This window comes from Neophocaena asiaeorientalis, unplaced genomic scaffold (genome assembly GCF_003031525.2).
Source record: "Neophocaena asiaeorientalis asiaeorientalis breed wild unplaced genomic scaffold, Neophocaena_asiaeorientalis_V1.1 scaffold945, whole genome shotgun sequence".
Taxonomy (NCBI): Eukaryota; Metazoa; Chordata; class Mammalia; order Artiodactyla; family Phocoenidae; genus Neophocaena; species Neophocaena asiaeorientalis.
In genome coordinates, this window is record NW_020174275.1 from 250429 (window position 1) to 270490 (window position 20062).

Sequence of the window (20062 nt, forward strand, 5' to 3'; positions counted from 1 at the left end):
TGCACAGGTGGTATCTCCTTCAAACACACAAGCGGGAGCCTTTTCATCTTATACGTCTTGGGGAATCTAGAAGCTTTTTAAACGCTCTCTTCCGGACTTGTTTCCACCTAAGTCGGCGCCTCGTTTGCAAACGCTACTTAAGATCCTCGTTCCTCTCAGTTTTAATCATCTTTCACTCGCATGAGCTTCTCAACCCCCCGGCGGCCACAGCAACACACACCTCACTTTCACTTTGTGGGCGGTCCCCTTAAGCGGCACTCTTCACACCGCACTCCAACCCGGAACGCGCGGAGGTCTCCGCAACACTTCCGCCTCGCAAGTGCATTAGCTAAGACTTCTGCCCTCGGGTTTGAGCCCACAGCTGGTGCCCGAACCCGACGCGCAGGGATGACGACATCAGCCTGCGGAGACGGCGACGGCAAGAGAAGGGGAGGGTTTCCGGGGCTCCCGGCCTAACCGCCGAGAGCTGCAGTGATGGCGGCCGCTGTGTGGGGCTTCTTTTCCTTCCTTCTGCTGATGCTCTCAAGGGATGCCCAGAGCTCGGAGGTGTCTGGGGCTACCTCCGAGGGCTCAGGAGGGAGTGGGGTCAGTATCGGAGATCGCTTCAAGATTGAGGGGCGTGCGGTTGTTCCTGGTGTGAAGCCCCAGGACTGGATCTCGGCGGCCCGAGTGCTGGTAGACGGAGAGGAGCACGTCGGCTTTCTTAAGTGAGCATCCTGAGGGCAGCGCGAAAGTGGTTGGGTTGGGAGCCGGGAGGGAATTCCCCATAGTGGAGCTGAGTGTCAAGACCTGACTACGTCGCTGTCCGAGGGTAACCCTTGCGAGGCAGTCGACGCTTTCCCCTTCCCGGTCCCGTACCTCAGAAATGAGGATGGCTGGCGCTCGTCCCAGGGCCGGAGCAGTGGAGTCGGTTATCCTCAACTCCATTTTGGCCCTGAATGGGGACGACCACTCCTGGGCCCTGGGCACAGATGGACCCCTTATTTGTCTTTTGCTGAATTCTTTCTTTTGCATCTCATCTGGTTTCCCTGGAATCTGCCCCCTTTTTGCATCCGTTTCAGTCTTTTGGTAGCTTCATGTTGTGTAGAAAGATACTAAGCAAGTGGGAATTCTCAAAGCCCACAGGGCTTTTAGTGATGACACAGACTGGGAGGCTAATGTTGCTGCTTCTAAAATTAATGGGCCCTGAAGTCCCTAATCAAAGCACCTTTTTTGCCTGGAGGTGAGATTGTTCTTCTTTTTTTACACTTGAATTCATCGAGGGATTTGCGACATCACTGTTGTCATTTCTGTGAGACTCTACAGTGCTTGCTTACTCCCTTCTGTCCTTTCTAGCTGTTAGTAGAAATAGGATTTGAGCCTCAATTAAAAGACGTGGTAGATTTATTAGCAGTCCAGTTCTGCAGCAGCCTGCTTTTCAGATGTCTAGGCACAAGTATAATGTTGTAAATCTTTCGATTGCTGCTTGGAAAGTGAAACTTTGAACTGAAAATTCATTTGGTAAAGGAAGCGTTTCTCTGGTAGGTTTGTATACCAGCAAGTGGTATCTGAAAACCAGACAATTTAAGTGTGGACATTTAATTCTAAATCTGTTTTGGAAATATTCAGAGTATCCAGGTGCCTTTGAATGAGAATTTCAACCTCAGGTTTAATAAATAGTGACAAGCTTACAATCATTTTTAAAGTGCTGTATATTATTACAAATATGGCATTAGGGCATTCTTTAAGTTTTACCCTAATAAATGAACTTTTAATAATAAAACTCATTAAGCTTTAGAAAATTAGCCATAATTAACCATTTGACCTCTTTTTTTTCTTCTGCAGTATACAGTTTTTTAAAATAAACATTTGTTATTTTTATTTGAAAATAATATATATGTGATATGTCTATTGAAGAAAATGTAAACAAAGTAGAGATAACAAGCCTTAACATTTTATTGTATCTCTTTGGAATCATATGACCTACGTTTTTAATAGTAATATACAATATACAGTGCTTTGTAACCTGCTTTTTTTCATTTAATATTTTGTGAGCAGCTTCTGATACCATTTCATGTTCTTTCATTTGTATGTAGAAAGGTTAGTTGAGAATTAATATGAAGAGCTTATGGTGGCAACCTTTTTGGAAGAAGGATAGGTAATTTGTCTTGTACCTGTTATGCATAAGTAACATGCAATTTTGACCATGTTTATGCTTATTGGAGGTGGCTTGGGACTTGGCTAAATGGAGATCAGGGGAGTTTCAACTGAGGACTCCCATGCCACTTCTTGCTCTCATCACTGTGTATGTAAACCATAATTTATTTATCTGGTCCTCTGTTTGGGGGCACTTAGGTAGTTTTCAGTTTTTTGAAATTATGTGCTATGCATTATGTACTATACGTAAGATTACATACTATAATTTTTTGAACTTTTCCTTATGGAAAATTACAGACATACACTAAAATAAACAGAATAGCTTAGGAACCCATCACAATTTACTGTTTGATTTTATATCTCCTCTGCACCTCATTAATTTCTTTCTGGAATATTTAAATATGATGATCTTAAACATAATATAACTTCACTTGTAAAAACACTACTATGTATCTCTGAAAGATAAGGACTTAAAAAAAAACCCACAGTACCGTTATGGATTTGACAAAAGAAATGATAATGCCATAATATCATCTAATACCCAGTCCATTTTTATGTTTTCCCACTTATCTCAGAAATAGTTTTATGTGATTGTTCTTTCAAATCAGGGTCCAACAAGGTCATTGTATTGTAGAGTACATTTTAAAAGCCAAGTTTTAAAATTTCATTATACAATGTCTATGTTATCTTTTAAAGCAAAATATTTACCTTAGGAGGAAAAATATATTTGCTTTTTCTTTACGCCATTAGTTCTGCTATTATTTGTGTTGTGCTGGAATTAATTCTCTTTTTTCTGGACCTAGGAAAATGTTTTGAAATTCATTTAGTTAGGATCCCATCAAGAAACTGAATAATTAGAATAATTCAAGGAAAGTTTAATGAAAGGATTAACCAGGGTAGTCATGGTGTAGGGAAACAACCAGATTATGCAGTACTCCAGAGTTTACAACCTCAAGGCTATTGTCACCTCTAAGCCTGAAGGGAGGCGGGGAAGTAAAGGTTACTGGAACCTAGAAAAGAGGAAAGAACTGCCTTGAAAAGAGCTGTGTCCCTTGACAAAACCAGTTAGGGGCCTCTCACGGAGAGAGCTGGGGGAAAAGTATACTAAGCTCATTTTCTTCCCTTCCTGCTGTGGGGAGAGACGGGTGGAGAATGATCTGAAGGGCAAATAGAAGACATCCAGCTCAGGAAGAAGTTAACTTGATGTTTGCACTTCGATTCTGTTTCAGCTCAGTGTGTACTTTGAAGTAGTAAGGAACTTTTTCCTCTTACTTTTTAGTAAACATTGTGGATGTGACAGAATCAGCTATTCCTTTAACTGTGAAAGAGCCTAATGATTTAAGGAGCATTATTTTAACATTATTGTGAGACTGGCAGTTCTCTGATAAAGTCAATCCCTTTAGAACCATTTGTTCTCCTGAAACAGAAACTTCTTTTTCCTCGGAATGGTAGTTTCTCATTAGCAAAACAAAACAAATTAATTTTGGTCTGTGAACATGAAATTATCAGTTCTTGATGGGGTGGTTTTCTAAGTCTAGAAGTTTAGAAGAAAGCAGTAAGGAAAAGGTGGATGGTTTTAACTACATAAACATTTAAAATTTCTACATACCCAAAAAGAAGTAACCAAGGTAGATGGGAACTATTTGTAACAAGTGGAACAAACAGTACTTAATTACCTTTTCCGTAAAAAAGAAAAAAAGGAAAGAAAACAAAATGCAAATTAAAACTAGGAAAAAAGGCCATTTTTAATTAAGAAATTGTTGGAGGGGATCTGCAAAATTGGACCCCTAAACTTGTAGGAATGACATATATTATTCATTCCCTTGAATAAAGACATGGCTTTAGAATTGGACCTGTGCTCCTGTCACCTGTCATCTCTATTTCACAGAAGGAATAGAAATACTTTATATGTCTGTGGAATGGTCTGGGGCGTTTTCAGAACTCGTGCAGTGTTAATTATGGAAGCTGAAATGTGGGACAACTCTTGCCAGTTTGGGGTTTTTTTTTGCTAATTACTCTGACTGTCATTTTGGGAGGTGTTGGTTTGGGAGTTAACAGATGGTTTAAAACATAAGAAAAGAATAAGCTATTGATCAGAAGTGACTAAATATGATAATTTCATTGTTCCAGGACAGATGGGAGTTTTGTGGTTCATGATATACCTTCTGGATCTTATGTAGTGGAAGTTATTTCTCCAGCTTACAGGTTTGATCCTGTCCGAGTAGATATCACTTCAAAAGGCAAAATGAGGTGAGGACAACTGATTTAATTTTTACCAAAGGCTAGGCTACTGAATACCTCATTATATATATTCCTTTTAGAAGTTAAGGTTGGAAAGTTTCCTATTTAAACTACAGGTATTCCTTAAAATATTTAAAACATCCTTATATTGTTCTAATCTGAGCATTGATAATATTGTACAGTTGAACTTTCTCCTGCTCTGGCTTAATATTTATTTTAAAGCTCCTAATACGATTATATAGAGAAGAGGTAAGGTTACTTACTATAGGAGCAAAAGCACTGTGAAAGTTTTAATTGAGATGTGATTATTAAAGTTGGAAGTAATTTAAGTTTTCTAAGTTGAAAATACTCGTCATTGGGATATTTTGATGATACCTCTTAGTATCTATTTGATAGTATGTTGATCTAGAAATTTCTATAGTTTTTCCTGTCTGGAACATTTAGTGTGCAATGGAAATTTAGTATTTCTTTGGAAAACGGTAGATTACATCATGGAGTTTACTTCAAAGTGAGGATCATAATAAAAAAAAGAAAAGTACAGTATTAGAGGCTGGAAGACTAGGGAAAAGTTGCAGAAGTTCTAAGTAGATGAACACATGCTTTGAAGTCGAGGTGAAAAGAATTTTGGACTAATTCAGGCTCTGATCCTGCAATACCACAAACCCATGTGAAGTTAGAATCAGTTGTGTAGATGTCCACAGTGTTCAGATTCAGCCTTATGCTCTTATAACCCCAGTTTATTTATTTGTTATTAGTCTCATGCCAATAGTGCTCTCTTTAGTCTAATCTGACCAGGAAGTATAGGAAGCAGTTTTCTTGCTTGCTTTATTGAGGTGTAATTGACAAATACCAAACAATTTTAAATGGTAATATCTCTTCTTTGTTTGAGCTATCACAGAATTACTTCATGTTGCAGTAATAAAAAAGAAGTCATGCAAAGGCAAAAATAATTTGGGGGTTAGAGGAGCTGTATTTTACTACTGACCTTTTCGTTATGTGCCTAGCATATTTAGGTTGATTTGTAGAGACCCCGAATTGAGCTGACATAAGAGAGATGTTCGGTTAGTACTGTAATATTTATATTTGAGTTAGTGTTTACTCCTAAAATGCTTTCCCTCTTCCTTTGTCTTTTTTTGGTCATTGAAAGTTTTTAAAGTGTAATGTGTAAATATGCTATAATTAAAATAGTGAGTCATATATTGAGCTGCGTCATCCTTTAATATCAGCTGCATATTAGTCCAGTGAAGTCAGCTCATGTTGACAGTTTTCTTTTTCCTCTTTTAGGATATGTAGTGAACAGAGATGGTTATTCTGTGGTAATTTAAATTCTTGGTATTATTACGAAACCAATACTGTGATGCTACTAAAAACACGTTCTTTAGAAACAAACTACTTTCCCCTCTATTTTTGAAATTAAATTGTCTTAGAATATTCTACTTTATCCAAATGCTAATATTTCTTGCTATTGGCTCTTGAGAGTAAGGTGGAGCATGAATTAAAGGTAATAGCTTGCAAATATGTTTATAAATATTTTTGATGTAATAAATGGGTTGTTTCAAAGTAACTGAACCACATTAGCTATTGACTTTCTCATGTCTTTTTAGAGGCATAAGAGTTTTTAAAAATATATGTATAAAACTCTAGTATGTTAAAATCTAAACTGTAAAGGACTTATCATGACTTTTTATGTATTTTAGAATTGCAAGCTTGGAGATGGGGGTGGTTTGTAGATTTACCATATGAACTTTATATAGGTTTAAAAGTGTTTTAAAAATACCGAAAATACTGGGAGTTCCTTGGGGTACAGTGGTTAGGACTCTGCACTTTCATTGCTGTGGGCCCGGGTTCAGTCCCTGGTTGGGGAACTAAGATCCCACAAGCCGCGTGGCCTGGCCCCAAAAAACAAAACAAAACAAAACTGAATACTGGAGGGAATGAAAGTTGTTAAAGGGGGATACTTGTCGATTAAAAACTATAATTTATTTTTTTTTATTCTTTTTACTTTGAATTTTGAATAAAGTAAGCAATTAGAAATATTTTTCTAAATATAAAGTTTTATTTGCTTTTTCACTTTGGGTAAAGAGTACTTCCTGCTTTAGTATTTAAGGACTGGTTGCAGCAGTTGGATTCATGTTCTCAGATCCATTCCTGATGATTGGATGCCTGAAGCATAGGTAAAAAAAACAAGGCCCTTATCATTTTAATAATTGGGGAGGACAGAGTAGAGAACAAAGAGGGATCCATATAAGATACTAATATTCTTGACCAATATTTTGTATTCTTGACCAATATTTTGCATAAGTTAGTTTCAAATATATGTGAGACTTATATTTCTGACATTTTGTCAGAATGAAAATTTTAGAAATGCTGGGTAAAGCATGATAAACATTTCCTTTTAAATGTATAGCTCCCAAAAAAGTAAGGGAAATCCTCAGAGGATAAACTGTAAACTACTTTCCTACCTGGGGGTTTTGTTATTCTCTCACCAAAAGCCTTAGATTTTATTAGCAGTGTGTAGGTGGGAGGCAAGCCTTGGGTATGCTTGGAGTCAGAATTGGATCTAAGACTTGGTTCCCCCTTTGACCCTTAGCCTGAAATCCAAAAGATCAGATTCCCTGGCTTTTGGAGGGAAAAATCTATCCTGAAAATTGATAGTCACACCCTCATTGAAATTTGCATATGAATTTGTTCTTGCATGATCCAGAAACTTCCAATCTGAACAATTAATAAGATGGCCCCTGGTCATAATCCCCCACTCCTGGCAGAGACAAATGCATAACTCTATGTCCAGTCCCATGCAAAAATAAAGTCTACTTAACTTATAAAATACCCAAGAAAACAAAGTACGTGGAGTCAGCAGATGAATCAGACCTCTGAGAACTCTAGTTAGTAGGCTTTTGGATATAGACTATAAAATTGTTTAAAGTATATTTAAAATGCTTTAAACAAATAAAAGAAATGCTTTTACCATAATACCAAAATAAGCCATAGATATTTGAAAAAAGAATAAAATTGAACTTTTACACTCAGTATATGCTTTGGAATACAAAACTCAGTGGATGTGCTAAGCAACTGAACAGAGGTTTGATGAGCTGGAAGACAGATCAGAAAAATTAACCAGAAAGCAATACAGGTAAAAGAAAGGACACTGTGAAAGTGAGAATTTAACAAGATGTGGAGTAAAGAATGAAAAGGTCTAACATGTGTCTAATAGAAGTTCCAGAAGGAAATGATAGAAAAAATAGGGGAGGCAATTTTCGAAAAGTAAACTGGAATATGTCTGAACATGGGTGATTAAAATTACTGGCATGTCTGGTAAAAATGTAATGTTACCTATGGCACTGTTGCAGGACTTTCTTAAATCATTAAGTTTTTCTTGCAAAATACCCTTTAAAATTAGGTGTACTCAACAATGCATGTTTCAGACAATCAAAAAAATTCCAGCATTTTTGTATATTTATAACAAAATAAATTTATTATTAAATAGAATCAAAGAGTTTTAGAGCTAGAAGAATTCCAGGAGAACTTAAGAACAGTTAAGAACTTAAGACCACAGGCCTAGGTAATAACAGAGCTATAGCTAGAAACTAGGTCTCTTGATTCCAAATCTAGTGTTCTCCCTCTACATTTTGCTAAGTATTTTAGACATACAGATAAAGCTACTTTGATCAGATTTTCAAGATCAAAAGTTTAGATGCCAAAGCATTTTGGAAAAAGCTAAAGGTAATTATAAGGCATTGCTAATATATTATAAGCATTTCTTTTAACTAGTAATGCTTTTAATAGGATTACTGATGCTTTTTTCATGTTGCTTTATCAGAGCGAGATATGTGAATTACATCAAAACATCAGAAGTGGTCAGACTGCCCTATCCTCTCCAAATGAAATCTTCAGGCCCACCTTCTTACTTTATTAAAAGGGAATCTTGGGGCTGGACAGACTTTCTGATGAACCCAATGGTATGTATCAGGCTACAATAAAGTATCTTTACTAATCTGTAATTTGCTTCCAGGCAGTTGAAAAATTCTAACCCCTGTGAAAGGAAAGCTAGAGTCAGATTGTTAGATCAAAGGATTACTGTGAACAGTTCATGAATTTCATGAAAATAGTAGCTTTGGGAATACATAATGAAAAAGATAGTAGTGAGAATGGCACAGTAGATTTGACATTGAAATGTGCAGCAGAAATTAGATAAGTACTTAGGTTTAAAATTAAAATAGAGTAAGAGTATGTGGTAAGTCACACATGGAGCTAGCTATCTCATCCTTCATACTACCTGAATGTTAGTCCATTGATGAATGTGCCATCATTTAATAAATTTCCCCTCTTGATGGCACAAGTAAGGTTTTTACAAAGTCTTTTTTTTTTTAAGTCTTATGAGCAGAGAAGTTATTCTGTAGTAATTTAAGTACTTGGTATTTTCATGAAACGATTTTATGGTATCCACTAATATAAAATACTAATAGCATATTTAGAAACAGCTTGACTTTTTTTTCTTTGCTGTTTTTGAAAGTTGAGTTATTACCTTAGAATTATCTAAATGTTGATCATATTTCTTGCTGATAGCTATTTAGAACACAAATAGGGATGTTTCAGGCTGTACATCCTTTGAGAGGAATAAATTAGTATCTGGAATCTGCAGTTAGGCATAAAGAGGCAGGAGGGTAGAGTGGATGGGTGAAGTTAGCGATGAGACTCCAAAGCTAATTGAGAAATATCTTCCATGTTCTCATTTCTGAAATTCCATGGGAACATATGCAGTGGTAGAAGCTCCTAGGTCATTTTTTAAAACTTGTCTGCTATAGTAGTTGCCTAGTGGTATATTGTACATTAGAGGGGGGATGTGGTGTTTTCTCCAAGAACCACAAGTCATCTGGAAAGACTTGTGGATCCAACTGGCCTTCAGGATCACCAATCTCAATGCCAGACTGCAGACTGAAGAAAGTGAATGAATAGTTCAGTTTGCAAACTATTTGTGTTAGATAAAACTCTAAACTCTGCAAAATGGTAGGTAGCACAGATGTGAAGCAAGGTGTCTATATAAAGTCCACACACTTATAGGTAAGACTCTTACATTACAACAGTCAGATACTGAGGAGCACCTTGCTGTCACCAGGGCTCGTTCAGTAGAATTGAAGTGGTGGCTGCTAGTTTTATTCTGTTTACAACATTTAATTCCATCATTGGTTGTTAAGTGCAGATTTTGTTCTACAGTTAAGTAGGAAAAACATTTTCTGAATTTTTTCTTTCACAGGTTATGATGATGGTTCTTCCATTATTGATATTTGTGCTTCTGCCCAAAGTGGTCAACACAAGTGATCCTGACATGAGGCGGGTAAGATGACTGAACCATGTTCTGATGCCTGGTCTGTCCGCTGTGGCTGAATGGCTTGGGTTTGTTCAGCTTTATCCTAATTACCAAGCCAAATTCATCTACAGGTTGTGTTGATACAGTATTATGTTCCTGGCATTTAATTAATTGTTTCCACTGGACCAGATAAATTCAGTTGGTTCTGCCTGATAAAAGCCTGGGTCTCTTCATATAGTTAAAACATTCTGCTTAGTACTTGCCTCTTTGCACCTCGCTTGTTTAATAGTTGAAAAGCATAATAATTCTGGTATACCTAATCCAAATATTTCGCAAAATGGTAGCTTCTTATAATCTATCTTTACTTTACAAAACTCTTCAGAGTACACATTTAGTTTATGTGTTCAGACACACAGAAAAAATTCAGATAGACCAAGGGAGAAAAATAGAATAGTGGTTTTCAAACTCTCTACCACAAGATCATACTGTTTGGCAAAGGGGAGAGGAGTTGCCAAGTAAGATGCTTCAAATTTTTAGTGCCACCACTTTGTCTCTTTTAAATATTTGCTTCCGTATAAAATCTTCAGAATTAAAAAAAAAAAAATTATTCTTCCACCCAAAAACCATCAACAAATATCTCTTGAATTCCAGGTTTTTCTGTTGTATTTAATATATATGTATTTACACTTTATTCATCACTGAATAAACATTTATTAATCAATTTTTAGGTTCTGGATACAGGGGACACAAAAATGGATTATATGTCATCCCTGTTGTCAACAAGCTCATAGTCCAGTTAAATGTAGGAAGTAGAATGGATTTATAAAGCACTCTTCTTGCCATCAGAGGATTGTGTGTGTATGTGCGCATGTGTGGGTTTAAATGGAAAAATAAGATATACATAAATAAAAAATGTTTGCTGAGGTACTAGGTGATTAAGTTCTGTAGAAGGTAAAACACTTATCCCAAGCTGGAATGGCAGAAAAAGCTTCATGAAAAAAGAAAACTTTATGATGTTTCAAAATGTTTTATTGTTAAATTTTGGTATCTTTGCCTCAGTGTTGGTCAGAAAGTGTACATCCTATATCCTTGTATCTGTTAAGGCAGTTAACTCTCTGTGGTATCAATAGAAGGAAACATTAGAAGTCACATTGGATTAAAAATTCATTTCTTGCAAAATGCTTTGCATATAGTAAGCAGTGTAAAAACTTGTTCATTCAAGAGCTTCAGATTTGAACAGGTTCAAAAATAGAGTTGATGATATATTTTTGCGGGGACTCAAGACCTGTTATATTTAAAATAAACATTTAATTCTTGATTACTAGGGCATGTTAACATAATGTTTCTTTCCTGGCCATACTTGTAAAGGTGCTTTCTCCCTGAAAACTCATGTATATATTCTACATTTGGGGAGAAAGCCCAAGCTAATAATTGAACAAAAAATTCAATTTTAAATAATAGATAATAGAGTATTTGCTATTTTTTTTCATGTCCGAACTAATACAATTTTAAGGTCACTTTTGGAATGTCACATATAATTCAAATGAAGCAGACATTACATTAATATTGTCAAAAATGGAACAGTACTTTATAGATTGTTGGCTCAGTAAGGGGGAGGACAAGAACCTCAAAATAAAAATGCCATGTCCTTAGGTCCTGCCAGTGACTGTTTGTAACATTTTAACATTGGTGTTGCTTGCTTTAGATGCTGTAACTGAGGTCACCCAAGTCATACAGTATTCATAGATTTACTACTAAGGCCCTTAAGGATCAAGTCTTGGAAATACTACAGTTACCTTCCAGACTTTTCTGATACCTTGATACACGGTTAAAGAGTGATGTTCCGGTTATATGCATCTAGAAAAAGCATGAGTTTAAGAAAACACTTGTTAAAACAATAAGAAAGCACTCTGATCAGAAAACAAAATAAGGTGGCAGGAATATGATCACATATGTCCATTATCCGAGAAAATGCCCTTTATAAAAACATAAGCCAAATCAAACCCCAGGCAACACTTAACGGACATTTACTAAGGATTGAAATGCTTAGTGATATAAAGGAGGCGTGAAACATGGTTTCTGAAATGCTATTGGGTATGACATTACATCATTGCTCAGAACCAGTACCTTTTACCTGTTCTATTTCTCTCCTTCCTTAAGGGAAGTGTTAGTTGTTAAATGACGTGTGCCTTTCATATCATTGTGCTTTGTCTTCCCACAGGAGATGGAGCAGTCAATGAATATGCTGAATTCCAATCATGAATTGCCTGATGTTTCTGAGTTCATGACAAGACTCTTCTCTTCAAAATCATCTGGCAAATCTAGCAGTGGCAGCAGTAAAACAGGCAAAAGTGGGGCTGGCAAAAGGAGGTAGTCAGGCAAGCCTGAGATGGCATTTGCACAAGCATGGCAACACTGGGTGACATCCAAGTCTTGAGGGAGAACCGTGTGAAGCAACTACTGTAAACTTGAGTCATCCTTAAAGTTGATCTCTTATAACTGTTGTATGTGATAACTCTTCAGCACATGTTTTGTATTTGGTACACAAGAAAACCCAGCTTTCATCCTTTGTCTGTATGAGGTCAATATTGATGTCACTGAATTAATTACAGTGTCCTATAGAAAATGACATTAATAAATTATATGAAGTACCTATACATTATGTATATTAAAATAAGTCTTAATCCAGAGATAAAATTATCTTGTCATTTTTTTTCCACTTAATGTTTCCTTTCTTTCTTTTTTTTTTTTTTAACGTCTTTATTGGGGTATAATTGCTTTACAATGGTGTGTTAGTTTCTGCTTTATAACAAAGTGAATCAGCCATACATATACATATGTTCCCATATCTCTTCCCTCTTGCATCTCCCTCCCTTCCACCCTCCCTATCCCACTGTTTCCTTTATTTCTGACAATTTTCTTCTATCTTTCATTATCTAGGCTTGAAATTGATTTTTCCTGTTTAAAAAGAAGTGGTTGATATTTTTAGAGCAGCATGCACCGTGGGATTTTGTGTAACTAGACCTTTCAAAATTCTTAGTCCTGCCCTGCCATTTAAGATTCCCTGATACTTGAAGTAGAACCACATGTTCCTGATGTAGTTTTAATTTTTATTATTACAGTTAGTTTCAGAGTGTGGATATATGAATTAGGATAGGTGTTACCAATTTTTAAATTCTGGTTACCATCTCTGGTTTCATTTTACAATTATTGAATATCAGCTATATGCTGTGATTCAAGGTAAGATACAGAGATGGATAGTATCCAGTGCCTGTCCTCCGTAGAGCTTATTATGTAGGGAGGAAGCACAAATAATAACAGGGAGTGAATGGCCAGCGGGAAGAAGTGCAGCAGTAGGAGAGCCTTGTAGAGTCTGAGGATGGAAAATCAACCTTAGAGCTCCATATTGTAATGTTGGTAGTATAGCAGAGGTAGCTTATAAATCCCCTCATCTTCCCCACTATTGATTCTCAGAGGTGTTGGAATATCCAATCAGGATATCTCAAATATCAGGAGTGTCTCAAAACCTTTTTATTTCAATAAGTTACACCTTTTCTTTTGGATTTTGTTGGGGTTTTTTTTTAGCAATCTTTTAAATATTTATTTATTTATTTATTTATTGGCTGTGTTGTGTCTTCGTTGCTGCACGCAGGCTTTCTCTAGTTGCCGCGAGCGGGGGCTACTCTTCGTTGTGGTGCGCGGGTTTCTCATTGCGGTGGCTTCTCTTGTTGCGGAGCACAGGCTCTAGGTGTGCAGGCTTCAGTAGTTGTGGCTTGTGGGCTCTAGAGCACAGGCTCAGTAGTTGTGGCGCACGGACTTAGTTGCTCCGCAGCATGTGGGATCTTCCCGGCCCAGGGCTTGAACCAGGGAAGCCCTGGATTGTTTTAATTAAAGAACTCTGAGGCTGCAGTATTGCTTCTATTAGGGCTCCTATCCTCTCCTATGTTAGAGAACTCCCCTGTTGCTTTCTTAGGGTTATTAAATAAGCAAAAACAACAACAACAACAAAAGATTGGTTCCAAACTCTTATTTTCCCTTTTATTATCCTATTATAGGTGCCATTTTTCATTTTGAAATCAGGTACATGAGTTTTCTTTTAAAGAAATGAGTTCAAAAAAAAAAAAAATCAAAGGGAATTCGGGACTTCCCTGGTGGCACAGTGGTTAAGAATCTGCCTGCCAATGCAGGTGACACCAGTTCGATCCCTGGTCCGGGAAGATCCCACATGCCGTGGAGCAGCTAAGGCCATGCGCCACAACTAATGAACCTGTGCTCTAGAGCCCATGCGCCACAACTACTGAAGCCTGTGTGCCTAGAGCCCGTGCTCTGCAACAAGAGAAGCCACCGCAATGAGAAGCCTGCACACTGCAACAAAGAGTAGCCCCCTCTTGCCACAACTAGAGATAGCCCACGCACAGCAACGAAGACCGAACGCAGCCAAAAATAAATATTTTTTTAAAAAAGGGAATTCAATTGCGGTCCAGTGGTTAGTACTCTGGGCTTCCACTTCAGGGGGCACAGGTTCAATCCCTGGTGGGGGACCTACAATCTACAATCCTGCATGCTGCGTGGCGCTGCCAAAAAAGATAAAAGAAATAAGTTCCAATGCAGGACGTTTTAAAAGCTGTATCTCTGATTATATTACATACACTAAAGTAACCACACTGGTTAAGCTATGAATGAATAAGGTGGGTAAACTGGTTAATGGTTAGAATCTTTTAAAATAGTTATTTACTGAAAATAACTAAAATATTAGAACACAGATTGCATGAAAGTTGGAATTCAGAGCAGCCAGAATATAGTAAGAGTCATAGTTGTACAACCAGAAATCATATTCAAAAATTTCAAAATTTGGGTTGTCAAAATTCGCACATGGAATACCTAATAAACTAGAAATTAGAAAGCACTTCCAAGGAAATTACCATTTCATTTGCTAATTAAAAAACTGTCGTTATTTTATGTAGATTTTAACACTCTGAATATAATATAAACATATATTTATACCTTATTACAGAATGTTATTACATCAATTGTATATGAAAATCTTTGCACAGCTCCTTCATCAAATGCTTAGTGTATTTTCAGGTGCAGAATAGATTGTATATTATTAGACAATTTGGAGTTGAGTGCAAACAGCCCGTTTAGTTGCTAACTTGCTTTGTGAATTTGGGCAAGTCACATTCCCTCTTTGGACCATGTCTTGTCTTGTTCATTGTTTTATTTCCAGCATTGAGCATGTAGGCACATAATAAATGTTTGTTGAATGAATAAACAGGCCTCAAGTTTCATCATCTATAAGTTGAGGGATTTGGATTAGACCTGTAAATTCCTTTTCAGATCCAAAATTCCAGTATAATTTTAACCCAATACTATTACTTCCTACCCTTGAGAACCGTATGATTGGTGCCAACTTTTTTAACTTCCTTGGGTTCTTTCTGCTGTTCCTCTCTCGGAGACAAAGTGTTTTGCTCTTCCTTAGGGTATTTGTTAGATTCAGTTTACATGTATCTCCTTTTAAATGTAAGCTTTGTGGTTAAAATTTTTTCAGTTCTGCTAAATTAAACCTGAGTAGTAACTTTGTGCAAAACAGATCTTTGTGGCCCATTCTTGCCAGGAAGCCCTGAGTGCTTGGAAGCCCTATGGATGGATCCATAGTTCCCAAGTTTCCAAGCATTTTTTTAGGAGTCAAAACCTCAGGACTCATCTCGAGTCTGGTTAACATTTTGAAAAAAATGGGCATTTTACCTAACATGCCCAGAGTAGTGAAGTCTGTTATTTTTTTTCTTATGTTTCCTCTGACAAGAGAGAGGAAGCAACCATTCAGCATACTTTTCAGTAGCTGGAAGAGTTTCAAGGTCCTGATGAGGTCAATGATAAGACCTTTTTCATTTAAGTAGTTACTCAAACTTTCAGGAAGTTTGGGGTTTTTTTTAGTGTTCAACTAAAAATCTATTGAAAATATTTTTATTAAATATCCTAAAGAAAAAACTAAAACAACTATTTTCGTTTTTTAGAATTGCCTTCTAGGTCACATATAGTCATATTTTTGCATGGTTACAATCAGTTCTTTAAAAATTGGGCAAAAAGTTCACCTTTTAGGATGGTTTACATATGCATTTTGTATTTTAACCCAACAGAAATTCTGCTAAGCACTAACCTTAGGGAACACAATAGAAGCTAGCGACCCAGTCCTTTAGTGTTGTTCAAAGAGTATGTTGAGGCAGGACCTAGTTGTGCTCTCCTTTTAGCACTTTAGGTGTGATTATTGTCACAGTCAATTATTTTTTAATTTGAAAAGTATATGAGAATATCCAATTGGTACAAATGTTTATAATTATTTAGGAGAACTTGAGGGTAGGTTTTGCAAAATTCAGATGTTGCCTATAAATTATGAACATTGTTTTAATATTCCTGAAAAAAAGATGATGAAATACTAAAATAGCTATTTTAGATAAAAATCCCCCCTCCCGCAAATAGCACCATGTATTAGTTTATCTCCTTTCCCACAGTAACACAGCTTCATCATGGGAGCATAGGGAATTTAAGCTTTTCACAGCGGCTGCAGTCTGATAGCATTGAGCCAGCCTGGGCAAACCTGAGAAGAGGGAGGAGTAAATTAATAATGTCAAGTGGTAAACAGGAGGAATGGGTAGAGCCGTAAAAACTATCTGGGCACAGCATTTCCAATAGAAAACTTTGACAAGGCATTTAATTCCACTAAAATTTAATGAACTAGTAATGACTGAAGATTTATGTCTGTACCTCCTTAGTAAACAAAAATTTCCATATACATATGGAAAATATGTATATATAAAGTATTCCCACTCGAAGTAATCCTGCTCCTACTACATATATTTGGATATTTTTAAGCATATTTCTAAATAACTGTAGTAAAAAAATTAGAAAAGCTTCAGAATTAAGTGATCATGAAAATTTGGCATGAAGATTAAGAAACGGAATCATTCTAAAAGTTTTATGAGGTGATTCATAAGGGACCATGAGAAGATATGTAAGAAAAGCTTCCTTGCAATCATTGCTGTCATGGTATCTTGTGCATTATACACAAGAAAGAAATTTCATTTTGCACTTGTCTCTTCACAGGCCTGGATGGACCTGCCTTCCCATCCACAGCTGGTTGGACTGAGGGTGGGACTTGAGCCAGTCAGTTGGGTGGTACTGTATCAGAGAAGGCGGTATGTTGATCCTGAGCCACAGGTAAGCAGAATCAACAGTCTAAGGAATCTGGCCCACAAGGAGAGTATGGTAGAGATTGGTGGAGCAAGTAGCTGCTGGACAACCTTTCAAGTCCATGGAGGTTCAGCTGCAATTCGTGCAGGGATTCAGTGAAAGCCTCTTGAAACCCTTCCCCCACCATCTCCAGCCTAGCCCCTTACTTATCATTTATCCTGATTTGGAGAGTACTGTGTTCAGTTTTAGCCTCTATAATAAGATATGTAGAGCAGGTCTAGAGAAAAGCTGCCAGCGATTAACATTCATACTTTTCTATACAAATGATTCTACTGACCTCATGACTATATTAACTAGATATACTTTAAGAAGGATTAAAGTGGCTGTAATTTTTAGTTTGGTAAAGAGAACGCTGAGGGGATTTTTCAAAGGCTTGATAATCCCTTTAAAGCAAATTCTGATGAGCTGTGTACCACTCTGAAGTCTGAGAAAGGAAATGGACTTAAATACAGCAGAAGGAATTAGTTTCTTGTGAAGAGGAATTTCTTGGCATAGTAAACAAAATTGTGAGGTGCCAGTGACCGTGAGATTTACTTTCCTTGGCGTTGTTAAAAAATTGGGCAGAAGTCACCTCTTAGGAGGTTTATATATGCACCTACCTGATGGTCTCTCAAATTTCTTTCTATCCCCAAAAGTAAATTATTTTATTCCCAGAATGTGAGGAATGGTAGGATTGAATCTTTATGGAGGAGAAAATGAGATATATTAACACAATTGGAAAGTGGGGAAGGGCAGAGAAAAATCTAAACTCTGACAATGAGAGCCTTCCTTCCTTTAATGTACATCTGTTGAGCTGTTGCCCAGCTTACCCCTGTAACTGGTTCTCCCCTGAGAAGGGGGTGCAAAGATGTTGTCCCAGCCACCATATTTGTGCTGTGCAGCTCTGCTTTTATGGGCATCTCATCCAGGTTAGGCCAAAGGCTGTTCCTGGGGAATTTAAAAAAATGAAAACTCAGGGACTAAACGAGTAGATTGCAACATATAAACTTGCAAGATGTTCATGGCTCTTTATTCTACCATGTACACTATAGAAAAGGAGAAAACAGGTTCCAAGCTGAAGTGGAAGATGAAATCTGAGAACTGTACCTTCGTTCAAATCCTTTCCTGAGGTCGCTGCGTTCTCGCCCTTGCGTTCCACGGAGCACTGGTATATCCTCTAGTATAGTGTTTATGTGTTTTACTAAATCTAGTTCCAGTAGGTGTCTATCACTTGAACCCAGTGTCCTAACTTATGCACTTATCCAGAACTGATCAAATGATCTCCAACCTGCTGAAAGCCTTCTCTTTTTCCCTCAGTCAATGCAAAATTGGCTGTGTTGCCTCCATATCCATCTTGAATGAATGGGTCAGAAGGAACTTTCTAAGTTAAGGGAGCAATTGGGTGAATACATGTCCTGGCTCCGTCACTTACTAATTGTATGATCTTGGGAAAGAAACCTTTCTGAGCCTCAGTTTCATCATGAGTAAAATGGGGGAAATATCTACTTCATAAGTAGAACTGTTTAGAACACTTTACATGTATTATCATCCCACTTAATATTAATACTAACCCTATTCATATAAGTGTTCAGTGAAAGTTCATAATTATTAATATTCTTACTTTTCAGATGAGGAAACAGAGGTTAAAATTTTCCCAGGCTCACCTGCTGGTAACGTAGAGCAAGTCCTGTTAACTACTTCCTACAGTGCTTCTCTCATAAGCTAAACTAAAAAAGCTAAACATTCACATACCCATGATCAACACACAGCCATACATCTATTCACTTGCCCACCCTCTGCCTACAGCTGCTGGCATGATCTGGGGACTTGCCTCTCTCCTTCCAAACACTCCTCAGAAGGGGTGGTGTAGTCAAGAGAAACTGACTTCCAAGGCAAAGCAGTTCTAGTCCTAATGTCTGGTGCCTAGAGTTTCAGACACTGTAAACCTAAAGATCCTTCTAAAAGGCAAATCCGATGGGGTCATTCCCTTATTAAAAACCCTTTGTAGACTCTCCATAGACTTCAAAATATGGGACCCTGACCATGGTCCCTCCAGATTCACTTCTTGCCACTTTGATCCCACTTACATCTTGAGTTTTCCTCATTTCCCCACTCTTAAGTTCTATATGTTTGCTCACCTCTGGACCTTTTTGATTATTTCTTCCTCTCAACTCTCTACCCCACCCCCATCCCTTTTCCTTGTCTACCTCTTACATTTTCTTCAGGACTTAGTGTAGAAATCACCTTTGTCAAAAATCTTCCAGATGCCCCAAAGTCTTGGATAAGAGACTCTTTTTTGTCCCCTTTTGTGCCTGTGCTTACACCGTTATAGAATTTCATTTTATCGGATTACCTGTTTACTTCTTTGACTTTCCTCTCTGGACTCTAAGCTACCTGGACTGGAAAGCACTAGTAATACAACAGTCCTGTTCTCAAGGAAGGGTGGGAAGAATCTTAATTTCTCCACTATAACAGTTCTGGGTGGCTGCCACATACAGCTTCATCATTTTTAGGGATCCCAGCTCAAATCAGACAAAAATGGAGATCAGAGACTCGTGGTGAATTAAGCTACTTCTCAGGGAAGCACAAAGATACTAACCATGCTAGAAGAAAGCCCACAAAACCCAGGAGTCTTACCTTACAACCATCGCTTATCTCAGGTATGCACTTACTATTTAGTAAAGACTACGTTGTGAAGCACCTATACTCTTTTTTTTTTTTTTTTTTTTACCCCGAGCAGGAGAAAGCAGGGAGCCCCGCCCACTCGGCAGGACCCACAGTGCATCCCTGCTCCGGAAGCACCTATACTCTTGAATGTGCCAAAGGCTATTAGGTGAGGGGACCCAATGGTGAGCAAAATAGCATGACTCTGGCTTCAGAGCTTAGAGTTCAGTGGGAGAAATAGACATGAATAACCAAACACATAAATATATGTAATGAAAACCTTGATAGGTGCTCCACGGAAAAGTTCTGGGTGCTATAAAAGCTCATAACATGGGAATCTGGATGAGAGGGTAGAGGGCCAATGTAGGACCACTTTGCTGAGAAAGTGACCTATGAGGTAAGACGAAAGACTACATAGGAATAAACTAGGCTGAGGCTGAGAAGAAGGGATGAGAATGAGGGGCTTCCCAGTGTGAGCTGAGGTGG

At 37.5% G+C, this 20062-nt stretch overlaps 1 protein-coding gene across 2 annotated transcripts; it reads left to right on the forward strand.

Annotated features, from left to right (window-relative positions):
• The first annotated feature begins 393 nt into the window (after window positions 1-393).
• Window positions 394-12375, forward strand: EMC7 (ER membrane protein complex subunit 7). 2 transcript variants are annotated; one of them, XM_024755799.1, is made up of 5 exons: window positions 394-707; window positions 4267-4386; window positions 8198-8336; window positions 9632-9712; window positions 11907-12375. In XM_024755799.1, the coding sequence occupies exons 1-5, from the start codon at window positions 475-477 to the stop codon at window positions 12057-12059; spliced, it is 726 nt and encodes a 241-aa protein (XP_024611567.1). In that variant the 5' UTR covers window positions 394-474; the 3' UTR covers window positions 12060-12375. The 2 variants fall into 2 exon arrangements, with proteins under 2 accessions (XP_024611567.1, XP_024611568.1); XM_024755800.1 differs by lacking the exon at window positions 4267-4386 and having other exon boundaries at window positions 422-707.
• The last annotated feature ends 7687 nt before the right edge of the window (window positions 12376-20062 follow it).

Excerpts from the sequence above, each read along its gene's own strand:
- EMC7 (XM_024755799.1), top strand. The coding sequence starts at position 475 with ATGGCGGCCGCTGTGTGGGGCTTCTTTTCCTTCCTTCTGCTGATGCTC. Across the intron at positions 708-4,266 it reads GAGCACGTCGGCTTTCTTAA|GACAGATGGGAGTTTTGTGG; the intron begins GTGAGCATCCTG and ends TCATTGTTCCAG. Across the intron at positions 9,713-11,906 it reads GTGATCCTGACATGAGGCGG|GAGATGGAGCAGTCAATGAA; the intron begins GTAAGATGACTG and ends GTCTTCCCACAG.